This window comes from Aythya ferina (assembly GCF_964211825.1).
Source record: "Aythya ferina genome assembly, chromosome: 19".
NCBI classification, from domain to species: domain Eukaryota; kingdom Metazoa; phylum Chordata; class Aves; order Anseriformes; family Anatidae; genus Aythya; species Aythya ferina.
The window spans coordinates 11,369,848-11,384,217 of NC_140309.1; the positions used below are offsets into that span (position 1 = coordinate 11,369,848).

The 14,370-nt window shown below is 47.1% G+C and overlaps 1 protein-coding gene across 10 annotated transcripts in view; it reads right to left on the bottom strand.

Annotated features, from left to right (window-relative positions):
* The window catches only part of ACACA (acetyl-CoA carboxylase alpha), a 125,055-nt gene that overhangs the window by 63,939 nt on the left and 46,746 nt on the right, over nucleotides 1–14,370 (bottom strand). For 8 of the 10 annotated variants that reach the window (XM_084493481.1, XM_084493482.1, XM_084493483.1 and 5 more), the window contains 7 exons: nucleotides 14,193–14,306; nucleotides 12,525–12,638; nucleotides 11,715–11,804; nucleotides 11,040–11,158; nucleotides 3,753–3,776; nucleotides 1,012–1,155; nucleotides 277–373 (listed from right to left, as the gene is read on the bottom strand). In XM_084493481.1, coding sequence (XP_084349607.1) covers nucleotides 277–373; nucleotides 1,012–1,155; nucleotides 3,753–3,776; nucleotides 11,040–11,158; nucleotides 11,715–11,804; nucleotides 12,525–12,638; nucleotides 14,193–14,306 — 702 coding nt within the window. The remainder of the gene's footprint in view (nucleotides 1–276; nucleotides 374–1,011; nucleotides 1,156–3,752; nucleotides 3,777–11,039; nucleotides 11,159–11,714; nucleotides 11,805–12,524; nucleotides 12,639–14,192; nucleotides 14,307–14,370) is intronic. The other 2 variants (XM_084493480.1, XM_084493478.1) reach the window with 1 other exon arrangement.

Here is a 14,370-nt window from a genome sequence, read left to right on the forward strand (position 1 = left end):
CAGGAATTCTGCTGAGGTTAAAAGCAACACTCTGAATTTACATGGAGAATAAGAAATGTGGATGTAGCTTTAGAACAGAGTCAGGAAATGGCCACCTACTTTTATTCACCTGCTGTGAACAAGCAAACAAATCACATACATAAATACATAAAGCTCTTAACTCCTGCTTCCAGCACTCCAACAAGTGAAAAGTATCTAGCCTGCAGTCATTGCAGCATTCTGCACGCCGTCCATTTCCAAACTGAGATCAACCTCAAGAGAAAAAAATTACAGTACCTTGTCTTCATCATACAAGGAAGCATGGCCAGCTTCAGGGAAGGTTGGGCTCTGGGGAGGAGAGTCGCAGAAACAACTCATCACTTCATCAAAGATTCTGAAATACACCAGAGAAGTATTAGTCACAAACACACTGCTGCTGGCTCACTGCAAGCATACGGCACTAAAATCCACAAATCACACCGGTAAGGGGGGAGGGAGGGAAAAGTACTCCTTCTCTTTGCAGGACTGAAACTCAAAAGATGAGGAGGCAGTACCTCCTCCACCCCTCAAACAAAAGCAGAGCCTAGATCTTCAAACACTCGTCACATCGCCACAGATCGTGTGGTTGCAGGCACTCCTGACTGCTAGGAGCTCTGCTGTTCGGTTGGTTTTGTTTTTTTGCCTACCCCTAAGAAGTTGAAAGCATAAAGGAACCATCCTCCCACATATATATGCATGACCAAAAGCCCTGGAAATCAGCATGCTTGCAAATGATCTCCAGTCAGCAGAAATTCAAGATGCTGATCCCTCCGGCTGCAAAGTGCTCTCCCAGCAGCCTGAAACTTTGAGTTATCTCATGGGGACAGACGAGGGCATCCAAACAGACAACCACCCGACACTCCAAAAGCTTAACAAACGAGCTTGGGACCACTCCAAACCCGACTCTAGACAGTGGCAAAGGTTTTGCTTGGTTCCCTTTGGGCCCACCTAGGAAGCTGGTGACACAAAGAGCCGTCCCCCTTCCCCACGTACCTGACAAAATCTTCGAAGGTGCGGAAGGAGACCATTCCACCCATCCGCTGGCACGGCGGGGTGAAGGAGTTGTCCAGCAGCACGTCACTCACGCTGGCGACGTGGACCATCCCGTAGTGGTTGAGGTTGGAAGAGAAGGACATTCTAAACGGCAATGCAAGAAGGTGACAGTCAGTGGCAGAGGAAAAACATCTGAGCACGTTCGTTTGCTTTGGCCACTTAATTGTGGCTGCTTATCCCGTGTAGCTGTGGCACGGTTTGTCAGATTCCCAGCACGCCAGACCTGCTGGGCTGCCTTCTCCTGCGGCCCTGCAGTGCTGGCGTGTGTCTGGTGCCATGGATGCTCTTACCTGGACGTCCTCCCAGACGTACAGGAACAGGAAAAGGTGGGAAATAATGTTACAAACCTTTGGAACAAGTGCTTCTAAAGGGAGTTTATTGATGACAAGTGAATTACGACTGCAAAGCTGAATGCATTTTTCCTCCTGTATGTGCAGATTTTGCTTTACGTGTGGAATACTGAACTAAGCAAGAAAGATTTTTGACACTTCAAAGCTTTAGTGCATCTTTACAAATTAGGTCGAAGTGCACTAAGCCATATTTGCTTATTGCTTCCACAATTTTTCTAGCCATGCTACAATTTATGCTCCTCAGATGCAGTGTGGCGCACTAAAATCCTATTTTAAAAAATTTTAAAAATCCTCTCTAAAATCCTATACTTGAAGCAGGATTTTCTAGAGTCTCACCCTAGTACTCCTACCCTAAATAAGGTCCTATAAGGGTGTTTTCCAGTTTCCAAAGTAACGTGCTCTTCCATCTGGTTTAACATAGACTTTGAAAATACTGCAACCCTTTTATTTTGCTTAGGTTTGATGGCTAAAAGGTAACAGCTTTTAAATACCAGCAGTTGGCCACAGAACACATCTATTTTATGGAGCAAGGCAGAGCTCCAAACCCAGTGCCCTCCAGGTAAGTCTCTTCCTATTCTGGTACTCGTGCCTGTAGGGCTGCTACCCAAGCACTGCGATGCACCACAGCTACCACCCTGCTCACACAGGACCTGTTCCTTAGCTAAGTGAGGACTGGGACAACCTACACAAAGGCAGAGGAGGGCACGAAGTGAGAGTGGCTTCCTTCTCTTTACAGCAGGAGCACAGCTCCCTGCCACGGTCAGCTGGGAGAGGGCAAGGTCCTGGGCGGATTGAAGAATCGCCGACCTCTCCTACACTTCAGTGGCTCTGGCAGTAAACACCTGCTGTGAAATAGTTTGTGCTGTTCTGGGTATTTTTATTTGTTTTCCTTACAGACCCACAATAACATGGTCTAGACGAGCAGAGGCAGCTCCTCACGCAGCCTGCACAAGGCGAGCTGCAGCTAACCGGGCACCCTTCCTCTACCTACTGGAGCTGAGTTTTGCCTTCTCTGTAGTAAGGGGCAATAATTATTTCTAATTTCTGAACTGGGCTCTCCAGACTCATCTGAATTCACGGAGGGGCCTACTTCAAAAGCTCCCTGCAGCACGGTGAGACTTCCAGGCTTGCTGTGAGAGGAGAGCCGAGCTGGCTCACGGCAGCACCGTGCGGCACAGAGCTGCTCCTGCCCTTGCTGCCTTCTCCCCAGGGCGCAGGAAGATGTCACCAAAGTCAGCCTTCAGCCTCCCCAGCTGGTGCCACAGTAGGCAGAAGGTAACGGGAAGGCATCAGGGCACTGATTCGGCACAGCACCTGCTTGATTTACAGCTCCTGAAGACACAAGGTGCTCATCTGCTGTGCTGAGCTCGTGCTGGTTGTGGCACTGCGGTCAGCCCAGACCCAGCACCAAACTTCTGTTTGGACTGCTGACACTGCTTTTCCTGCCTTTATTAAGTCTTTTTTCCTTTCATATAGAGCAAAGCATTGTGACATGGCCCTCAGTATACTGTTAGCAGTCTAAAGTATCACCGGTGTGATTAATGGCTCTCGGTGGTTAAAGTCACTCCGTGTTTTCGTAATTTATCTCTGATTAAGACCCATGAGACTTTCAAGCCCATTTTTACTATTTTACCCTAAATAGGCTTGTAAGCTGTAATAAATAATAGGTATTCATGTTTTGAAAGAGAAACATTTTTCAGGACATGCCTTGGTGTACATTTCTTACAACTAATACAAAAAATATCACAGAACAGTAACTAAACAGAAAGACAGCAGACATTTTTCATGTATTATTTAAAACAAGAAATACTTTCCAACTGAGACATGGGAGGAAAAATTAGCATCCAAAACACAACAAAACATGCTGTCAGCTGTTTGAGATGTAGATTCATCTATGGCATGAGAGAGGTGAGACAGCCTCGACAAATTCTAAGCTAGTTGCAAGAAACCAGAGCAGCAACAGGTATGCTACCAGCTAGAAGCAAACCCCTCTTTCACTGGGACACCCTACCAGAGGGTCAGCAGCTGGGAATCCACTTCCAAACAGGAGAGACCCAAAAAAGAGCTGTGTATCGTACTGCAGGTGAACCAAGTCACCTGGCAAATTTAATTGGAAAGATTGCTGCATGCAAAGCTGCTTTTAAAGGGTAAAGGAAAGCTGAAAACATGTTTTAAACAAAGGGAGAGGAAAAGGGAAGGAAAACGGAGTTATGTTTGAGAGCTTCCCAAGTGAAGAGAAGGGTACTAAAACAAAACATGTTAAAACAGTAAGTATTAGGCTATTTGTTCTAGTCTTTCTTTTCAAATTTTAAAAGATGATGAGTACCATACCTGTTTAGCGTGGGGATGTTCCCTCTGTAATCAAACAACCACAGTTAGTTACAGATTGGTTAGTGAAAGCCATCATCAAGAACTATCATCGAGCTGATACACAGCCCAGCAACAAGTTTACAGTTTACTGAACCCAAATTTGTCATCAACCAGCAGGTATTCGGCAGGACTCCCTGTCACTGACCCTGAGAAGGCACCCACCACCTGACCTCGCCTGCCACGGGGAGAAGCACAGGCCATGCAGGTGACATGCAGATAATACATACCAGGAACTGGGTTTGCAAGGCACCTGCACCTCTACAGCATCTCTTTGGTTGCACCACCTTCCAGCCCTGTGCGTACACCACGCGAGCTCCCCAAGCAGGACCAGGCGGGGAGCGTGGCCCCCCTGGCAGAAGAGCAGCGCAGATGCAAGAGGTGACAGCCGTCCGTGGGAACACCAGGTCCAGAAAACGAAGCCAAATCCTCTTGCCAAACCACCACATCAAGCAGCAGCCCCCACGCTGGCCCCCACAACAACGCGGTACCAAAGCAAACGCACACAGACACACCACGTGGCGCTTGGCATTCTCAGCGTCCGAGGCCTTGAGCACCAGAAAGAACAAGCAGAACCTGAGGCTAACTTTAGGAAAAATTTCACGTTCCTTTTTTTAAGGTCAGTCCAAACCCCTTCAGATGATTGCACGAAGACGGGGGCTGAGCGATGCACACAGGGAAGGAGGTGAGGGGCACAACAGCACGAGGACGGCGCAGGCTGGCCATGCTGGCTACACTCACAGCAGCACGAGGTAGCACATCACTCCATGCAAGATGCAGGAATTGCTGCGATCTGGCATTCAAATTAGTAAAAATTAAACTGAAAAAAAAACACACATGCACACGGGAGGCTTGTGCAGAGCTTAGCAAACACGAAGGGATTGAAAGCAAAGCTTCAGGGAGCGTGGAACTGGACATTGGTCCTGCCCTGCAGAAACCTGTGGGAGAACAAACCTCCCACCTTCTGAACACCCCTAAAAAAGGCAGAACCCTCAAGTTACTGGGCATGAGGTCCTAGTGTGCAGTGACCAGTGTATTTCCACGGTCACAGTCCTAAATACACTGCCTGTATCACAACCTGGTTTTGTCACGGGAGAGTCGTGTTCACTGTGGGGTTGTGTGTTTGGTGCATTGCTCACGGGGGAACAAGTTCCCGTGATTTCCTTAAGCCACATAGGAGAAAGCACAAACTGGGCTGAAAACTTACCTATTTGATGGTAAATAACAAAATTATTTAGTTTCATTTGGAGCTGGGGGGAGAGACACTGTGCTGAAGAGCCTATTGTTAAGACTGAAAGGGACAGGGCCTCAGGGGAGGAGATTTATTTATTTATTATCCTGGTAAAGGGTGGGAAAGCTGCATGTGATCTACTCCAGCTGGAAAAAATAGTCTGGAGAGGACTGGCAGCTCCTACACCTGGTGCAGCAGTCCCTGGAATGCTTTCAGAAAAGCTAAAAAAAAAAAAAAAAGAAAAAAAAAAACAGCATTTTTGTCTCAAAATGAATGCCCTGCAGCCTTGCTCGAGAAACTGCTCTCGAGCCACTCAGGATAGAGGTGAAGAGGTTCTGGTGAGAATTGCAGTGATGAAAAGAGGCGAGGCAGGGGCAGAGGTGTGGGCAGGATGCAGAGCAGTGCCCTGGCTGGGTCACGCAGCCTCCTCGGCCCCCGGAGCTGGGTGTCTCCGGCCACCGAGATGTGCTAGGAGGCAAGGGGCTGATGCAAGCACAGCCCACGGTGAAGCCCCAGCAGCGCTCCCACCCCCAGCACACACAGCTGATGGCAGGACCAGAAGCCTTTCCAGCACCCCAGCCCCAATCCTGCTCCCTTCTTTCTTTACAAAGGCCCTCGTGCAGCAGGGAAGCTGAGCTCACTGGGAACGCGCTCCGCACCGCATGCTCCAGGTTGCAGCCACTCTGCCCAGGCAAACAAACAAAAGCCCCCTCGGCTCCTTCCCGCCCCTCCTGCTTGAACCCACAGCCGTTTCCCCTGGCCACCCCCCGCTTTTTTTCCCCTTAACCAAGGGAGCTCCCCTCTGGACGTGGCAGCGCATGCAAAGCACCGCGGGCGCAGCGAGCTGTGGCCGAGCGCAGCGCAGGGCAGGGCTTTGAAATCAGGCAGCAAAGCAGAACCAGCAGAGGTCGGCTGAATAACCCACTTGTAGTTATTACCAGCGGTACCACAGGAGAAAGAGCAATTCCACTGGCTGTGACCAGTGGCGTTCCTCTTATGTTCCTTCATTTCTGTAGAAGAATCTAAACAGAAGGCTGCGAAACGTGCCTCGAACCATTCATTTTGATTGGGTTTTTCCTCTCCCTCTTTCTTTCCTTATTCTTCTGCTCCCTCTGTGATTCAGCCAAGCTGAATCCGCTCCTGAAGTCCAATTTGCATAAAATTATCATCGTTCCATTCAGTTTGCTGCCCCTTCCACAGCCCCTTCTTTGCTCTGCTGGAAGATTTTGCCCTTTCCGAAGCAGACAAGCCAAGGGAGCTGCAGCACATTACTGCTGCCTGCTGTCTAATTAACATCAAACCCTCAGCACGAGCTGCGGGGATTTACAGGTGGCCTGGAATCATTTTCCCCTCCTCCCTCTGATATCAGCCTCCCGCAACAAGGAGGGGACCTGGGGCTACCTACTGACAGGCTTCCAGTTGTGTGCTCGGGTCTCCGGGCTCCTGCAGCCAGAGCCCGAAGCAGGGCGGCTGCTTCGGTGCTGGGAAGCCCACGAGTGCTGCAGGAAGCTCTCGTAGCATCTCTCTTAGTCCACGGGAAATTATTTCATTTGGTCAGAAATCCCAATTTTCTATCGTTATAGCAACCTAACGAGGAAGGCACCTACAAGCACTGCTCTAAGCGCAATCAAGTTCTGGTTTCTGGTTATTCTGTAAAAAGCACTGTTTGGAAACAGCAGAACGAAATTTGGCTTTCAGCCTTCAAAATGGTTTCAAGCTGAAGGCTAAGGCAGAGGCTGACAAAAAGGAACAACCAAAGTACTCCATAGATGATAAAACATCAAGAGACAGCCAGGGAGAAGTCATGCACCACTCTTAAGCCTTGAAATCAGCAACAGCAAAGTCCAGGTAGAGTGTCAACAAACATCCACAAGCACAGGAAGAGGAGGGATCGGGCAAAAACAAGCACGAGATAGTTGAGACATTTAAACTGAGACCCTTGGAAATACCAGGCAGCTACTGACTAGACCTAAATTCCACCCTCGGACGTATCAAGGACAGCAGAAGGCAGTCCCAAGAAGGAATTCAGCCCAGACCAACCTAAGGCACTTGCCCACATGCCCCTGTTAGCTGAGCCGTCTGCATTCCCAGCTCCAAATTCGGGGTAACTGGACAATCTGTCTATCAAGTTGTGAAAGTAAAACTTGCTTTAAAGCTAAGTAAGCCGATTATCAAATTTTAAACGCTTTGGTGGCTTGGAGCGTATCCAGAGAGAACCTGCGCTGCTAAAACTTCCCTTCACCTCCACCTCCCAGGGATATGTCCTGGTTTGAGGTGCCCCGGACATCCCAGGGCCAAATGTGGCAGCAGGGGACAAAGCATGGCACGGGCTCAGTGCACAGAGGGATCGGGAAGGCAAGGGTAAGGCATCGGAGTGAACAAAAGAGCCTGGGCTGCTCTTCAGTTCCATTTGGGGCTGAACACAGGCGGGAGGCAGAGCCCTCTGTTGTCGTTGCCATCCCCCAAAATAGACACATCCAGCATTTTTATGTCACCCTTGTCAGCAATTGCCTCAGCGTGTGACAGAGCGGCGTGCTTTGCTGGAACAAATCTTCCTGAGCTCTTCCCTCCTGGTCCCCCAGCACAGCTGCTGCTAGGGAAGGGAAGATCAAGAGAGCAGCTGCGCAGCCTGGCCGGGGGAAGGCAGCGAGCTGGAGAAAAGGGGATGCTTCAGGAGGAGCAGTGCAGCAGCACGATGCTGCAGCAGGCTCCAAAAACTACCCACAGTGGACAATGTCCCAGTTCAATTTAAACCTTACAGCCTCAGCCATAAGAAAGGCTGTTTGAAAGCAGGAGAGTAGGATTATTAGAAAAAAAAAAAAACTTCTGTTGAAAACGCTCTGTAATTCCCTCTCCCTCTTCTTCGAGCAGACACACAATGTTTCTTTGAACAGGAGATTTTAAGCTAAGAATAGGCGAGCGCTGTTTCATGTGCCCAACACCTCCAAAAGGCCTTTCAGCATCCATCACCTGGCCTGCCATTCTCACAAAGGGAGCTGAACTCTCCAAACACCAGTCAATATTCCCCCGGCTTCCCATCTCAGCAGGGCAGGCAGAACAAGAGGGAGGAGAAGAACATCTCAGAGCAGGGCTCGGTTCTTTCTCCCATCTTTTCTCACCAGGACTCCAGGCAACAGAAGGAGGCCATCCCAACGAGGTTATCCCACTGCAAGGGGCTCCGCACGTCAGCATTTGTTTGCAGCAGGGCTGGCAGAGCGTGGCAGATACCTGCAGCTTCTCAGTGCAGCGTCTGGTGATCAGCATCCTGCAGACACCCCTCTGTCACCTCCTCTGGGTCGGGTTGCTGCGACAGCCTCTGCTTGGAGAGGGCTGGGAAACTCCACTGACTGCCAGAGGCACCAGATGGTTACCCTGCGCTCCTCATCGGGTTGCACTGGGCAATAAGGGCTGATGGGTTTGTATATAAAGCTGTCTGTGGTTTCAATTATAAGTTCTTCTCCCTATGCCTTACCCTTGCGATCAAGATCAGTGGGGATTCTTACAACAGGGTGTTTTCTATTAATTTAAACAAATAATTCCCAAATGGGTTTCTGCCCACAAATCCCACCAGGAGCGGGTTGCATTTCCATGATTTTTTTATTTAGATTTAGCAGTTTTTCTTTCCTCTCTGCTTCCATGTAAAGCTTTACTGCGGGTAGTTGATGGCCATCATTCAGTGGTCAAAACCACAAAGTCTGAGTGCCTCGTGTGACTAGTCGGATCAGAAGTAGTGACTGGGACTGTTTCCGTTACAATTAAGTGAAGCCACATCAGGGTTAAACACCAATGACACCGAATTTAAATATCCCACAATTACAAAAACCCTATCAGTTTGCAATTATCTCTCCATGAATATTTGCTCCAGTAAAATTCAGACTCTCGAGCATTCACAGAAATCAGACAAAAAAGGGAACCGGGCTCAAAAATATCTGATCAAGTGCTGAGAAACGTGCTGCATCACACAACGCCAGCTCCAAAACAGGATGCTCTCTCTGGGTTCTGCAGTGCCCATTTCTGGTTCACCAGGATCCAGCCCTGCAGAACCTCCAGGGACATTTTACATGGTTAGCTGGGATATTTTGGCTTTGGGATTTGCCCTTAGAGTGCGTTTTTAGCTTTTCAGGCTAAGAGTTCATGCTACAGAAGATACAGAAAAACATACGATGGACTTTCGATAGAACATCATCGAAAACAACAAAGAAGACTCAAGCAAGACAATGTCAGAGTTTTGAGGTTTCAGTGCTCTGTGTCCTGGGATTAACATGTGGACTGCCTGCACAGGGAGCTTAAATCTGCACACTCGGTGCTAATTTGATTCCCTTGGTATCCTGCTATCTGTTGTGCTTTAGCTCCCAGCCACACAATAGCTGCACAAGGAGGTACACACTGCAAACAGCTGCATTAAGCAACAGGAGTGAAATTCATCACCAGCAGATCGAGGTGCAACTCCAAGGAACCAAACCTGCCTATGCAAGCAGCGAATTTGTCCCCAACGTCTGCTTGCCTTTGCACAAGGACTGCAATGCATTTTCATTCAACCATCAGCACCGCCGATGGTTGAGAAGCAGAACTGAGCTTCAGGACGTTACTACAGCAAATTCAGCATAAAGGGGAGAGGAGATTTCAGGACAAAGAAGCTGTTCCCCAAGCAGGTAACAGTTCTCATCTTCCAGCTGACCTTGTCCAATTAAGCTTGTGCACAGTAACAGAGCAGTGGTCAGCACTGGCAGGCCAAACAACCCGCAAGCAACAGAGGTGACTGAGACTAGCAAAGAGAGGAAACGGAGAAAGAATGGGAAGGAGAGAGAGAGATTATTATAAAGGGGCACTAAAAATAGTATGCAATTATTTACAAATATTCTAGAGATGCAGAAAACAGATGAGACCAAATGCATGTCCCATTTGTATCATGAGTGTTTTGTGCTGCTTGTTGAGGACAGTCATTCATTTCTAGCAAACCAGATTCTGAAAACCATTTCATAAAATGTACTGATGGATTCTCAATGAAGCGAGACTGGACCCCATTGCCCAGCCCCACCAAAAATAAAATAAGGAAAAAGATGCTTGGAAACAAAGGAGGAAAATAGCACGGAACCATGCTGCCAACCCAGCACAGACCAACAGTGGCACCTGGCGGCCACGGCCACTCGCTGCGCTGCTGGGCTCCAGCAGTCCCCTGCCTGGGACAAAAATCGTCTGGAACAAAATATCCTCCTGGAGTCCCACTGGAAATGAAGAACCACCGGGACCGACTAACCTGACAGATGCTAAAAAAGTTCTGAAAATCAAGGGGTTTTTAAATGCTCTTTGCACACGCTAGGAGATGCAACCCGTCTATAAGGGGGCAGGGAACAGCTGATGGTTTTGGTTGCAACTTTGAGATTCAGTAATCATGAGAAATGCATTCTGAAAAATACTGATTGAAAACCAAAGTATGCCAGCTCTTACATCTCTGTATAATACACATTTGCATGTATATCTCAGTTTCTTGTGTCAAACGAACAAAGGCTGCCAGTCCTTATTACACTATGAAAAAAATTCACATTATCCAGTAAAGCCAGGTTTGAAAGTAGAGCCAATCACAAACAGTTACAAAGAACTGGCAGGGGAGCACTGCAGAAAGAGGACAGAGATTGTTTGACTGTTCTTTATTAAAATTCCTACTACTGATTACTCTGTGTGGAATCTCATCGTTCAGAAAGCTCGGGATTCAGCTAGAACTGAAGTTACAGAGTAAAGTTACTACACAAGCTTAACTGAAAACTGGAACACATGAGAACTGTGTTATATTTAAATGAATCCAAATTGCTGGAACTACTACCCACAGCTCCTGTGGCTTTAAATAATTTAAGAGAAGGAAGTGGGTAATGTAGGGTTTTATCCTAATCAATTTGTGCTTATTTGAAGCACCGGGAACTAACCATTTCTCTACCACTTCTATTCCAAGTTTTCTCCACCAAGATAGCACGTAGTTCCTTATAAACCTCTGATCCCAAAGGCACCTGAATATGTGATCTGACCTGTTTGGATGGGAGGTAGGTAGCATGAACTGGAACTCCACCACACAAGTATTATCCTTCAGCTGGCGGTGCTGGACGCTGTTTAATTCATAGGCAATGTATGCCCTTCGAACATACACCTGGTTAAAGAGAAACCCAGTCAGCTTAACCGTGCTACGGAGGCACAGAGTAAGAAGACAAATGACACAGCAGGAGAGCTCTTGAAAATATTACAAACAATACAGATACCTCCAAATGAGTATCTAGATAGAAATCTAATCCAGCCAGAATAAGTCAAGTATTGTTATTTGAGAAAGGCCAGGCTGGCAGCATACAACCATCACCACAAGGCACCGGGTGGGCCGACCATATTCTCTGACAGCAGCTTCACCTTCAATCCTTTCAACCATGTAAATCTTCTTCAAGCAGAGAAGATAATTTGTATCTGAAACTTCAGCCAATTATGAATGTTAATGCTGTTAAATGCCAAACTCCAGCTATGCCAGATTCCACACAACCTACAGCTCCCAATCTTGCAAGGTGACACCGATACATAAAATAAAATAAAATAAAATAAAATAAAATAAAATAAAATAAAATAAAATAAAATAAAATAAAATAAAATAAAATAAAATAAAATAAAATAAAATAAAATAAAATAAAATATGTTTATTTTTTCAGTGGGAAAAAACTCACCTCTAAAGCTGCCATTCTTACCACCTGGTTACTGTGGTAGAAAAAGTTGGGTAGCACATCGAAGATGGATGTTTCTGACAAAATGAGTTTCTAGAAGAGATTACATAAAGCAGTGTTAGAAGACAGCTCCCCATCTTGCAAATAGGATCAGGCTAAAAAGCAAAAAGGAAAAGCAAAAACAAAAAAATACAAGATGAAGTCTGTCTAGTTCTGATCGCCTTGCTTTTCCTGTTGCTCAGCAAGGATTAGGACCTTTTAACATGAAATCCTGGCTAGGTGCAGCATAAAGCCTGCTGTCCAAGCTCTCTGCTTGTTTATTACAACAGAAGCTACTTCACGTGGTCCCACTACTTTAAGTCAGCCTATTCACTGGCTGCAAAACATTCACCAATTCAATATACATCACAATTAAGTCTTTGGTTACCCAGAGAAAAACACAACTTGTGACCCCAGCTCTCCCGAACTCCTGACTAACAACCTTAAATAAAACCACTTGTAGAAACCAGCACTAGCAGTAAGCAGGGTAAATGTGGGACAGGAAAAGAGTTTGGTAACTCTTCAGGGGACATCCTCATAACCCACGAATGCCGTGGCGTGGCATGTCAGGTCACAGAGAGCTCTGGTAGCCAGGGTTTGATCCTCTTCATGGGATTTAGTGTCACAATGGAAACAAAAACGAGGGGGAAGCTGGAAACTAGACTGACAGAATGTAAAACCAAGAGGACCTGGGGACTACAGGTGGGATTTTACTGCAGAAACAGTAAGCTCCCTGAGGAGGAAGCAGGGAACCAGGAAGAGTGTGGCAGATACCTGCAGGTTCTCAATGCAGAACTGGTGTCCATACATGTCAATAGCGGACAGGAAGATGGACTCCACCTGGTTGTGACGCAGCTCGTAGGACGGCAAGTGGGAAGCAATGAGAACCTGGTAAACAGCAAACACAAAGCGTGTCAGCAAAAGGAGCTCTGCTGCACCATTGGCAGGAGGCTGTACCTCCAAGGCAGCAATAGCCCGCTCCATCCCAGAAGAGGTGACTGGCTTCTCCTGTGAATTCTGTGGCACCTGGGTGATGCTGCAAACTCTCTCCCCTCCCCAGCCTCATTTGTGTATCTGCTCGGTTTGTATTATTGGCAATTCCCCATGGAGAAAAGGAACAGCTTCAATCAAGTTCCATCAGTGCATGTGATTTAGCACTGCAGAGCTGCTAGTCCTGGGGATTGCCTGACCGGCTGTTAATTGGAAAGCAGATCTGGCAGGCAGCAGCTGTGGGGAGGCCAGCAACGGAGACCGCCTTTCACAGCTTCCGAGCAGAGCGAGCAGGAGCCACTGGTGCCAAGTATTAAATGCCCAACATGAAGGATACGGAGATAGGAAGGGGAAGCAGCTTGCAGGGGAAAATGAAGTGCAAGAGCAACATAAAGACATACACAAGGACTGCAGCACTATCCCCAGCATGCTGCTGAGAGGTTCAATAACTCTGAATGGTTCAAGGACGCAAATACAATCCTGAAGGAAACATAAGGTCACTGAGCAGCTTCAAACACCACATTCATTTTCAACAGTCAAGCTCTGAAATAAAAGGAGAGATCCCCAAAGTGTCAGCTTCCCTGCTGCAGACTTTTAGAATGGAGATAGGGACTGCAGAGCGAGAGGAGTGATCAGACTACAGGGTTAGCACTATCGCGAAACGATTATGCCCTCTCACTCCTTCTTGGCTACACGCTAACCACTGAAGAGAAAGCCCGCAATAATATAAGGGCGGATGTCTGGCATTCAAATTATTATCTGAACGAGACTCTTGGAAATGACAGTATCAGAAGTTTTTCCAATTATTTTCAGCTTCAAAAGAGATTTAATAAAGTAAGTCAAAAGCTAGAAGAAACATTTAAAAAAAAAAAAAAAAAAGACCAGCGTATTCTTTGCAATAATTCCTTAGGAACATCTGATTCTCATGTAAATTTCTCTCCCTGTTCTCTGCACAGACTGATTTGCAGTTGTAGGGTAGCTGATGAACCCAGATAGCATGTCCTGTTTACTGTACAGCTGCCTGTGCGTTCCAGGCAGCCTGTGCTTGTCAGGTTCACAGATTATGAAGCCAGAAGCAAGCACAGTGAGCATGTATTTCGACTTCCTTTATCACACAAACCATAGTCTACTCTCAGGTAATTCCTGTTTAAGCCAGACAACATTTTGGAGGAACAGGGGAACGTAACCCTAACATAAAAACGCACGGTGATTCAGAATCCACTGCAATCTTTCACAGACTGTCACAATGGTTAATCACTGGTTAATTACCTTCATTGTTGGGCTGCTCACAGTAGTCTACTCTTCACATTTGCATAGCTATCAAATAAACATCATGAGATACAGACCTTCCAAGAGAGCAAGCCCCAAGTGGGAGCAGCCCTTGTATTGATCTGATCAGCGATGGCACAGTCTGTCTCTAACGGGCTTGGATGGCTGAAAAAGCTCCCTTACCTGCCGTGCTCGTAGAGCCACTTTGGCGTTGGTTGTCTTGCTGAGCTGGGTCAGCTCTGTCAGAATATTAATCAGCTCATCTGTCAAGGTGGGGTCACGGCCACATAGCTGGTCCTAAAAACAGAAAGAATTGAAAATGTTGAAAAGAAAGGGAAAACATCCTCTCTTCCTCTTACAA